This window comes from Schistocerca gregaria, chromosome 10 (genome assembly GCF_023897955.1).
Source record: "Schistocerca gregaria isolate iqSchGreg1 chromosome 10, iqSchGreg1.2, whole genome shotgun sequence".
NCBI classification, from domain to species: Eukaryota; Metazoa; Arthropoda; class Insecta; order Orthoptera; family Acrididae; genus Schistocerca; species Schistocerca gregaria.
Genome location: NC_064929.1, coordinates 150,510,489 through 150,523,114, shown reverse-complemented (window position 1 = coordinate 150,523,114; position 12,626 = coordinate 150,510,489). Strand labels below are relative to the sequence as shown.

Below are 12,626 nucleotides of genomic sequence, written 5' to 3'. Positions count from 1 at the left end.
CACAGACACAAGCAGACATATTTAAAGGCAAAAAGTAAGGGCAGAGATGTCAGTCGAGGCGGAAGTACAGAGGCAAAGAAGTTGTTGAAAGACAGGTGAGGTATGAGCGGCGGCAACTTGAAATTAGCGGAGGTTGAGGCCTGGCGGATATCGAGAAGAGAGGATATACTGAAGGGCGAGTTCCCATCTCCGGACTTCAGATAGGTTGGTGTTGGTGGGAAGTATCCAGATAACTCGGACGGTGTAACACTGTGCCAAGATGTGCTGGCCGTGCATCAAGGCATGTTTAGCCACAGGGTGATCCTCATTACCAACAAACACTGTCTGCCTGTGTCCATTCATGCGAATGGACAGTTTGTTGCTGGTCATTCCCACATAGAAGGCGTCACAGTGCAGGCAGGTCAGTTGGTAAATCACGTGGGTGCTTTCACACGTGGCTCTCCCTTTGATCGTGTACACCTTCCGGGTTACAGGACTGGAGTAGGTGGTGGTGGGAGGGTGCATAGGACAGTTTTTACAACGGGGGCGGTTGCAAGGGTAGGAGCCAGAGGGTAGGGAAGGTGGTTTGGGGATTTCATAGGGATGAACCAAGAGGTTACGAAGGTTAGGTGGACGGCGGAAAGACACTCTTGGTGGAGTGGGGAGGATTTCATGAAGGATTGATCTCATTTCGGGGCAGGATTTTAGGAAGTCGTATCCCTGCTGGAGAGCCACATTCAAGGTCTGATCCAGTCCCGGGAAGTATTCTGTCACAAGTGGGGCACTTTTGGGGTTCTTCTGTGAGAGGTTCTGGGTTTGAGGGGATGAGGAAGTGGCTCTGGTTATCTGCTTCTGTACCAGGTTGGGAGGGTAGTTGCGGGATGCGAAAGCTGTTTTCAGGTTGTTGGTGTAATGGTCGAGGAATTCAGGACTGGAGCAGATTCGTTTGCCACGAAGGCCTAGGCTGTAGGGAAGGGACCGTTTGATATGGAATGGGTGGCAGCTGTCATAATGGAGGTACTGTTGCTTGTTGGTGGGTTTGATGTGGACGGATGTGTGCAGCTGGCCATTGGACAGATGGAGGTCAACGTCTAGGAAAGTGGCATGGGATTTGGAGTAGGACCAGGTGAATCTGATGGAACCAAAGGAGTTGAGGTTGGAGAGGAAATTCTGGAGTTGTTCTTCACTGTGAGTCCAGATCATGAAGATGTCATCAATAAATCTGTACCAAACTTTGGGTTGGCAGGCTTGGGTAGCCAAGAAGGCTTCCTCTAAGCGACCCATAAATAGGTTGGCATACGAGGGGGCCATCCTGGTACCCACGACTGTTCCCTGTAATTGTTGGTATGTCTGGCCTTCAAAAGTGAAGAAGTTGTGGGTCAGGATGAAGCTGGCTAATCCTACTCTCAACATCACCACAGCCGAAGCCCAGGCTATCCGTGATCTGAAAGCTGACCGATCCATCATCATTCTTCCGGCTGACAAGGGTTCCACGACCGTGGTACTTGATCGTCGGGAGTATGTGACTGAGGGACTGCGTCAGCTTTCAGACAACTCTACATACAAAGTTTGCCAAGGTAATCCCATTCCTGATGTCCAGGCGGAGCTTCAAGGAATCCTCAGAACAGGCAGACAGTGTTTGTTGGTAATGAGGATCACCCTGTGGCTAAACATGCCTTGATGCACGGCCAGCACATCTTGGCATAGTGTTACACCGTCCGAGTCATCTGGATACTTCCCACCAACACCAACCTATCCGAACTCCGGAGATGGGAACTCGCCCTTCAGTATATCCTCTCTTCTCGATATCCGCCAGGCCTCAACCTCCGCTAATTTCAAGTTGCCGCCGCTCATACCTCACCTGTCTTTCAACAACTTCTTTGCCTCTGTACTTCCGCCTCGACTGACATCTCTGCCCTTACTCTTTGCCTTTAAATATGTCTGCTTGTGTCTGTGTATGTGCGGATGGATATGTGTGTGTGTGTGTGTGTGTGTGTGTGTGTGTGTGTGTGTGTGTGTGTGTGTGTGTGTGTGTGTGTGTGCGCGCGAGTGTACATCTGTCCTTTTTTTCCCCTAAGGGAAGTCTTTCCGCTCCCGGGATTGGAATGACTCCTTACCCTCTCCCTTAAAACCCACATCCTTTCGTCTTTCCCTCTCCTTCCTGAAGAAGCAAACATCGGTTGCGAAAGCTAGCAATTCTGTGTGTGTGTTTGTGTGTTTTGTTCATGTGCCTGTCTGCCGGCGCTTTCCCGCTTGGTAAGTCTTGGAATCTTATATTTCTGAGACCAAATCATGTCAGCACCATACTGTATGGGCACTTCAATATAAGCCATTTTTTTTAAACTCATTTTTAAAAATTCTACCAGAAAGCTGTTTCAGGTCGTTTGGCAGAGAATTATAAAATATTGCTCCCTTAATGAATGGGGTATTTGTTGTTAAATTCAATCTCCTGCTCACCATATGAAAGTCTGATTTGTGTTTTGTATCGTTATCATGGATTTTCATATTCCTGTTTGTCACTTTTTTGTCTTTTTTCACTTATAATATTGATTGAAACATATATACTGCATAGATAGTCATAATATTAAATTTAATAAACAGGTTTCTGCATGAAGTTCTGGGTCTAACTTTTGCCATTGTTCTTATTACTCTTTTCTGCAATACAAATACCCTTCTTATATTGTATTGGCTACACCCAACCCACAATACAATTCCATAAGATAGATGAGGATACACCAACCCAATATATGCTATTTTTATTGCTTCAATATCTAGGTATTGAACTAATCTCCTTAGTAAATACAGACTAGATGTTATTTTACCGTGGACATTATCTATTTGCTGATTCCACGAATGTCTGTCATCTATATATATCCCCAGAAATTTACATTCTGAACAGGTATTTTCCTGAATGTCCTCATTTACAACAGTAAATTTATTTGAGCTACTTGTTTTAAAATAAATTAAATTAGTTTTGTTAATATTGACCCTCAGGTTTTCTTTTTCAAAATGTGTTTGGGCTTCTTCAACGAAATTCTGTACCACTGAATTCAGGCCATCATTACTACATGCCCAGCAAACCCCAGAAGTGTCATCAGCATACATAGCAGTATGATGACTTGTATCTAACTAGGTCAAGACAACACAGCACATATGAAATCCTGCATTATTCTATTAAAAGATAACATCACAGATACCTTAAAAATATGGCACAACCACTGGCCATAGCACCGGCCCCTGTACCCATCGATTCCATATTTGTATGGTAATTGTGATATGTTGTTTACCACTTGTACAGAAATAATACTGTGCTCTACCCTCTGGTATTCCAGTATCAGAAAATCTCATTGTGCAATGGAATACATAACATCAATCTTCTCTTACATTTCAGTGGTGGAACTATTTGTTCTGAACTTTGGAGTACTATTTATAGGCACTATATATTGTGGTTACAGCCACATCTTTCAGCACTTTTTACAACTATTACTTCGAAATTCTGTATAAAATTCTTACAGTTTTCACAATAAATGTACTGTTCGACCGTTGTTATCAAATTATTTAATTATATAATCAGGAAGTATTGTTGGAAACCTTGTATACACACATTTAATGATGGTGTTACTTTGTCTAACTGTTAACTATGTGTACTTCTCATAATATAACAACAGGTTCTACTTTAGTGTGTGGATTTTTTGACATGCACTTTTATCCCACGGATTTAGCAAAGGATGCCAAGAATTTTCTGATTGAAATATTTCACAGGTTACTCTGAAAAAGTATAGATCTTTGGAAACAGGAAAATTACAGCTAAAATACTATAAAACGAATTTTTGAATGGACTGCATTTTCAGATTAGAAAATTTTTGAATCCTTACAATAAAACTAATTGTGAATAGTGATGACTTTTGCATCACATCTCATAAAAGATGATATTTATAAATATGTAAATGAGGCTTTCATAAAGGTATGGGAATCTTAACACTAAGAATTATTAGTGGGGTCAAATTTTCAAGCCTACATGATTCTCATGAATCAAATTTTGAATATTTCTTTTTGGATACCAAACAGGAGAATGTAGATATCATACACAGCATAATAAGGTTTAGAAAATTTAAGCTTGGAGAAGAATTTGGAAATTCCTTGTATATCTGGTATATATATTGTGTATGGAAACAATAGGAGAAAAGGTAGAGTATTTTATGTTAGGAAACCTATCACAACAAGTGGATCTATTCGACTTCATTATGTTTTAGGATGCCGTCAAATGTTATTTTATGGTCTTTTCCAAAGAATGTTCAGCTACAGCAAATTTCTCTAGACAGCATAGTCGCAGACACCTCTCATCTTCAATCCAATGTCAGTCTATTGCATACAAGGTGTGCCTGAATAAATACTGGATGCTCTCATATGCTATTTTGTAAATGCCAGGAGTTATCAGGCTCCTCTATCTCCCACAGGCCTATGATGTGGCATATTTTAGATGGAGACCTGAACATCCACATGATGTTATGTCTCTTCAGCAGCTAGTTAATCCCCCATCAATGAACCACAGAATGGCAAAAATATGAGCTTCTCACTCTCCTCCTCAGTTGTGTTCTGTTTCCAGATATCACCTGAAATTGCTTTCAATATTTGTTGATTGTTGTAGCAAGTCCTGAAGAAAAGAAGTCATACAGGTTACTACAAAAATGTGGTGTCAACACCAGAGCATCTACATTATTTTGTCCAACCTCGGAATATTCTCCCTCTGCCTTTCTTTTTTTTTTAATTCTATTTTCAAGACATGATATGTGTTGTACCACAATCTTTATTTTTCCTTATTTTTACTAATGAGATTTGTACAACTGAGTTGCATTTGGCCAAATGCTACATTAACTGTAGAAATAAAACCAATCTGACAAAACATCATGAAAAAGTCTTGCATAAGGATGTAATGTGCTTTCCAATTTAATTTTATTTAAATAAAATGATTCCAGAAAATTGAAATGATTACACGACATTGTCAGAGGAAGTAACTTACGGTTTTCATACAAGTTGCTCACAAGCTGAGATGACCTCTTCATGCGGTGTTCGAGAAATCTTATAAGATGCTTGTGACTGTTTTCCGGTTGCTGACTGTTCAGCATTAATAAAGGAAATGGAGGACCCAAACTGAAAAAAAAGAAACACTTTAAGCACATCATATTTAACATGTACACTGACAGTGAAAAAGTGTGTATTGCAAAAATTAAAACAAATCTCAACACCTAATGTACCAACTTATAAAAAATTGAACATTACTCATGAATAGAACACAGGTTATTGCCTTAAGCTGAACATTCTTAGACTGTTCTTTATCTCTTCAAGAAAATTATGTAGCACAGGTCAGGACTCAGGACTCTGAACCAAATTACTTGTTAAATTTATATATGTCATTTACAGATTCAACTGCATTTATCTAATGCAGTGAATGTTGACAGTATTTTCTTCGGTGAAACATAGAACCTCTGGGAATAAGCAAACATTTTAAATTTCCAAGCAAAGATCTCAGACAAAATTGTAAACTCCTTTCTGTGTGTACTATACCTGCAGCTCTATACTGTTGATAGAAAGTAGCTGCTATCCAAATCTAAAACTTTATTGTATCACAGGGGATTATTTTGTGCAATCAGTTTGGCTTCCAGCAAGGGAAAAATACAACAGATGCCATAAATAATTTCATACAAAAAATTAGCACAGCTCAAGACAAAAACCGTAAAGTACCCAGAATTTTCTGTGACCTGACAAAGGCTTTCGATTCTGTAAATCATTCCTTGCTAATCCACAAACTAGAAAAATATGGGATTAAGGGTGCAGTACTTCAATGGCTTACTTCTTACTTATCTAATAGAAAACAAAGAACAATCATCTCTTCAAATGGTGAAAACTACCATTCAGACTGGAAAACAATAACACAGGGTGTCCCGCTAGGTTCGATCCTCGGTCCAATTCTCTTTCTATTGCATGTCAACTACTTACCATAAAACATGAATTCACCATCTGTTCTGTTTGCTGATGACATGTCTGTCTTGATAGAAAGTGAAGAAACATAAACAATTCCTGATAAGAGTCACTGGTACATTAGACAGGCTAGAGTCATGGTTCCAGTTAAATGGTCTGGAGCTTAACATATCAAAAACAAACTTGATTCAATTCAGAACCAAACAGTCAAAAGACCAGGAAAATAGTATAAACCATAACTGACAAGTTTCTAGGTCTACACCTCAATAATAATTTAAACTGGAACACACATATTGACTACCTGTGCAGCAAACTGGGTAGCTTTGAACATGCCATGCATATATTATCAAGTGCTACTAACATGTCCACTCGCAAAGTAGCATATCTAAGTTACTTTGAATCAGTGATAAGATATGGCTTTATTTTCTGGGGGAGCTTCAATAATATATCTCATGTACTGAAGCTCCAGAAAAAAATTATCAGAAATATATGCACTGCATAGCAAAGAGAATCATGTCATCCATTATTACAGGAACTAAAAATTTTGACTGGCCCCTCCCTATAAATATATGAGCTAATGATATTTTTCACAACAAACCAGAATTGTTCATTAAAAACCAATTTGATCATCCATACAGTACAAGGAATAAAGATAATTTTATGCTTCCTACCCATAGATTGAAATGATATGCTCAGACCCCACTATATATATGGGCATGAACGTCTACAAAAAACTTAAAGGCAAAAACATTCTAAACATGGAACAATGGATACTAAAAAAGAAGTTACATGAAATCCTTATACACAAATGTTATTTTACTCATTAGAAGAGTTCATGGAAAATGAACTGATAATTTGAGCAGAATCCAACCACAAATTAGCATTATATTGCGCACGTGTGTGTGTGTGGGGGGGGGGAATGACGAACCAAATTGTCCATTATCAAGAAAGATATTTATCTATGCTGGAAAATAAGAAAATATAGATACTGCTACATAGACTAAATGGGCAATGGCCTTGCCAAAGTGGATACACTGGTTCCCGTGAGTTCACCGTAGTTAAGTGCTGTCAGGCAGGGCTGGAACTTGGATGGGTGACCATCCAGCCGCCATGCACTGTTGCCATTTTTCGAGGTACACTCAGCCCCGTGATGCCAAATGAGGAGCTACTTGACCAAACAGTAGCAGATCCGGTAAAAGAAAACCATCACAAGGACCAGGAGAGTGGTGTGCGGACCACATGTCCCTCCTATCCGCATCCTCAACTGAGGATGACATGGCGGTCGGATGGTCCCGATGGGCCACTTGTAGCCTGAAGACGGAGTGCTTACATAGACTAAATATAGTTTTAAAAATTAATATTAGATTCTAGTTTGTAATTTTGACGTGTCTCCCGTATCATAACATGATTTGTAAATGTATGTTATGAGACTAATAAATCACAATTCACGATATTCTAAGGCAAATAAGAACAACTCTCGGAGACACGATGCTAATACTGTGTAATAGCAGCTCTAGCCTTGAGAAAGGCCTCAATCGATGAGGAAGACAGACTACAAATTTCTTGAGTTACGCCATGTCCGTTTGAAGACAATCATTAATCATTAGATCCTGCTCTTCCAAAATATCCCAGACATTTTTATGGGGTTAAGATGGGGTGATTTAGTGCACCAATTGAGATGCAATAGGCTGTGTCAGTGTTCATCAAACTGAAAATGTATGCGAGCATTCCTGTGAATATGGACGTAGTCATCTGGCAAGACAGGAGTGTCTACAGCTTATTCACGATGTAAATTATAATGTAACAGACTGAGATTCATCAATAATAGTACATGATATATATTTCAGTATGCCTCTCAATGCACTGAAAATTTCAGTACATAAAAATAAATGTATCACCCTGTTCTAATTTTCAATTTATACCAGTCATTGTATAGTGCTATGAAGAGAAATAATGATATGTTAGAGGATACTGATTCTAAATAAACTTTTTAATTGACAAAACTGTTTGTTCACACTGTAAACATATTTTAATTGCTAGTCTTGAATAAAAGGTGGTACTGTGTTTTGTACAAAATGGGGACAATTTAGGATTGAGTGGGAGCACACAGTATATTAATTTATTTTTGACAAAAATTTGCATATTGTACCACAGTATTAATTGTTAAAAATATTCATCATACAAAAGTTAACTTGGAAAGATTCTGTATTTTATGAAACTATTTAAGCAAAATATGTTTATATTTCCTGGTGAGCACAGTGTCATGCATGAATAACATTGTACAGGTTCTTCTCCAGGATAAATAATAGAAAATATTAAATATAATAATATTCTAAGCAGCACATTTTGTTGAGATATATACGTAATTGTAGCTGCAACTGCAGCACGAGATGGTAGTTCTTTTTAATTGTTGATTGGTTCAATTGAGTTGTCAATAGCAGTACAAGTGTGCATTAGTTGGGATGAATAAATGAAAAAAACTTATCATTATATTAGTGTTCAATCTTTTGATTTCAACAAACTATCCTACGAGATGTTAAACCCAGATCATCCCTCCTTACTTTCTATGAAAACTGTCTAAGAATTTATCATTACCCAAAAAGGAAAAAAGAAACTCAGACAACAACTTTGAGCAATAATGAATATTGTCCTTGGATTCTTCAAGATGTGTAACAAAGTTAAAAGGAGTCACCAAGACTGCTGAAATTAACATCCTAGTCCATTCTCGTGGTAATATGAGTGAGTGTACCAACACACTCAAATGACCTGGAAAAATCACAAAACCTCCTTCAATTTGAAGTACAGCGAGGTTTAAATGCCTCACTGGACAGATGGTGCACTCAAAACCTTACATCATTTGATAAAAGGCCATCTTGTGATTCATCAGACAAAACTATGTGCCTTCAGTCCAGTTTCTGTATTCTTTGGCCCATTCAAGATGTGCGGCTTTATCTAACACTGTGAGCAATGGTCTTTTGCCAGGTAACTTGACTCCTGAAATCTGTTACATGCATTTCCCTTCAAAATGTTCACTTGATAACTTGTTAAGATGGATCTGCATTCACAACTGCTGCAGTTCCTGTTAGCAGACACTGTCGAGTGGGATCTCTGTATGATCACTGTTCTTGTATCATGTTACATGGCTGCAAATGGTACACAGTTTCTTGCAGAGTCTTTGGACAGTCCTCTTTGATATACCAACAAATTGACCAACTTCCTTAACAGTGCGGTCAAAGACACATCTGAACACATTAGCTACTTTCTGCCATTTCGTTGTATCATCATAGTGACACATATTAGTGTATTCTCACTTCCAGCATACCGGGTGGCAACAGGCAGCAACTTACCTCAAATCAATGAAATTAAAGATGTTGATTTTTATTTAAATGGTGACCAGTTTTGGACTTTTAGTTCATTATCGAGCCATCCTGTACAAGAGGATGCACCGTGTTAGAATTAACATATACATTACATACGGTCAATCGAAGCAGAAGTATGTTTGCTAAGACGATTACATACCGTGCAAGTCTTACCATAGCATCATAATGTTTGTACACTGTCCACACTGTACAAATGGCTCAGTGCAAGGTACTATTTGCATACGACAATCCAGTGATGCGTGCAGCATAACAATGTTACGTGAGCATTGAACATTGTCAGGTAAGCCGAGGTAGATGGCGCTGAAGGGAGAGCATCATGGACAGGTTGTTTTATTTTACAAAATAATGGTTACATATGACTGTAACTCATATGCATTTTAGCTTGATGTTAAAACACTGTCACAGTATGAAACATGAATGTACAAAAGAAATCTTGTGAACATCTGTGCATTTGCTTCTGAGTAATGCCAGTGGCCAGTCAGTGTAACACTAAAATGACTGTAGCAACCATAATGGTTCACAATTCAATTTTTTTTTTATAAAAAACTAAAATATTCAAGTAACAAAATCAACAGTAACATGTACAAGAATAATATCGCAAACACTCCTACATTACACTTCGTAGTGCCACCAGTGGCCGATCAGTATAAACCAGGAACTTGGAAGGAGATCTATAAATCACACCATAGAGACAACGGAGGTCCTGAACTAAAGGTTAAATGTCCTTTTCCATATTGCTACAACAGTTAAAAAGTGGTCGAAGCCTGTACATTGTTCGCAAAATGGCTAATAACTCAGATGACTAACATAAATGAGAATATCCTGCTAGTAGTAGCTTTTAATAATCTTATGGCCACTGTCTAAAGCAGAGTAGGCAAGACCACATATTAAAAATGAAACTATTATCCACTTAAACCAGAACAAATTTCTGTGCAATTTTGACAGTTTTGTAATTTCATTGCCTCTTAATGTGGTGATTCTATACATACTACCAGCACGATTTGTGTTAGCAGTGGAGATTTACATGGCCACCTAATATAGGGTGTCCATTTCATTTTCATTGAAAAAGGGGACATTAAAAATAAATTACAGAAAAACCTGGGACAATGAATAAAAACAGGACATAAATATTGTATTGACTAAATATAATACATATACAAGTTTACCTTTACAATGTGCACTCAGATGATCCCAAATCACTTTTACGATTATTCTGCCACACGATCACCATACTTTTCACTTTTATGTACCTTATCAAGAAGTGCATTTTCGTTTGCAATTCTATAATAAAAGTCAGTACCCGATACGCCATTAAAGTGCGTTTTGACAATGAGAAAGGCCCTCATTGTCTCAACTTTCATTCTGTTCTGACCACAAAGAGTTCACTAACGAAAACACATGTTCCACAGCAGCATTTGACCCAGGAATAGCCAGACAAAACTCCACTAAATGAATCATGTTTTTCATGATAAAGTTTTTACTTTTGAAATAAGCAAATATTTTAACCACGTTGCACTAACACTTTCTTTGTCTCCTTCACTTTTTATGAAGTTCAGTGCACATGAAAACTCATCGAACAGTTCTTCATCAACAGGAAAATTTGGTACAACATTTTTAACAAAAACACAACAGTCCTGAATATCCTTCGACTGAAGCTGCTCCTTTTCAGTATTGACCCAGTCAAATGCTTTAAAAGGTGTGAGAAATGTAAACACCATTCTTTAATATACTCAATGCAAGTCTCTCAGAAGATGTCAGCATAAATATGAAAATGTTCTACAGTAATTTCACCCTCTTCTTCCAGCTTTCTTAGAGTCTCATGTACAAAGGATGTGAGAAATCTTTCAGAGTTTCTACATTGTAATTTGCCCAATAATTTGTTTATTTCTTGATAAACTTCCACTATTGTGATTTCTTGTTTCTCAGTACATTTAATTGTTGTGGAGAAAGGTTTTAGCTGGCTAACAAGAAAATGTAGAAGAACAATAGACACAGGGTTATCAAAGAATTGTTTAAGGATAACAGGACACTTATAAAGGGAAATGAAATATGATTTCAAAGCAGGAAATATCTCTACAATTCTTTCCAATGCTGGTAGGAAAGATAGCCACCTTGTCTTGATGTGCCCAAGTACAGTTTTGTATTCAGTTTCAGTAAACTTACAAAATGGCTTCAGAGATTCAACCCTTACTGTATATATGTGGAAATGCTGGTAGATTTTCTTTACAATTAATTGGCAGTCGATGGGTAGGCAATCTGAGCCAGTAAGGAATTGTGCACCACATGTGCTGGACAGCCAACACCTACTATATTATTCACTGTGTTCTATTGCAGTATATTTAACAAACTGTTTCCCCCCCCCCCCCCCCCTTTCCTCTGCTTACCACCCAAATTGGTGTTAGTGTTGTCTGCAGAAACTGCAATCATCTTTCCCTCAAGATCATATTTCTTTAAAACCTCCAGCACGTAATTCTGAAGTAAATCTGAAGTTTCTCCAGCTAAATTAATCAATTCGAGCACTTTCACTGTTATGCCATTTTCAGGGTGAAAATAGCTGAGAAGGAGAGGAACCAACTTCAAATCCAGATGATTCAATGTATCAATCATTACAGAAATGAATTGAGCACTTTTCAGTTCATTTAAAGCCTGCTGAGCTGCATACAGTGCAGTAACACTTGAAATGATTGCATTACATTTTGTGTGTCCACATGCGAATTTTGAATTGAAAAGTTTAACAACTGCTGTAGTACAGTCCATTGATTTAAAGCTACGGTTATGCATTGCACTGATGCAAACGTAGCTTCTTGTGCTGCCAACTGCCTATCCATTTCTGGTACTGATTTTAAGTTTACATAGTTGTCACTCAAGCATTTATTTGCTCTTTTCGTTTGATCACTCATGTGATATTTCTTCGTCTTAATGTGATTCACAGTTTCAGACCTTCCACCATGAGCAATAGCAAATTTTGATCTGCACAATGTACATTCTACAATTTCTCCACTACCAGTGATAAAAGGAAACTCACTTTTTATATTACTGTTAAAATTACCCTTTCGTTTTGGCATAATGAAACAGTGATTGCACAGTGCAAAACATTAACAGTGTGGTGACGAAAGCCAGAGAACAAGTATCAGTGGTGTAGAGTATCTCTGAACTGAAAGGACGGATTCAGTGGATCGATTTAGAAGAGAAGAATCTTCGTTGTTATTCGTAACCTATAGTGCGTTTAAAATTACTTGAGATTTTTGACAGTTCGGTACATGCTTGGTGGTATGTTGAAAGTCATCA

General features: G+C 38.0%; 1 protein-coding gene across 6 annotated transcripts in view; it reads right to left on the bottom strand.

Annotated features, from left to right (window-relative positions):
- The window catches only part of LOC126293602 (cytadherence high molecular weight protein 2-like), an 85,187-nt gene that overhangs the window by 25,696 nt on the left and 46,865 nt on the right, over positions 1 to 12,626 (bottom strand). For all 6 annotated transcript variants that reach the window (XM_049986883.1, XM_049986881.1, XM_049986886.1 and 3 more), the window contains one exon: positions 5,000 to 5,130. In XM_049986883.1, the coding sequence (XP_049842840.1) occupies positions 5,000 to 5,130 (131 nt within the window). The remainder of the gene's footprint in view (positions 1 to 4,999; positions 5,131 to 12,626) is intronic.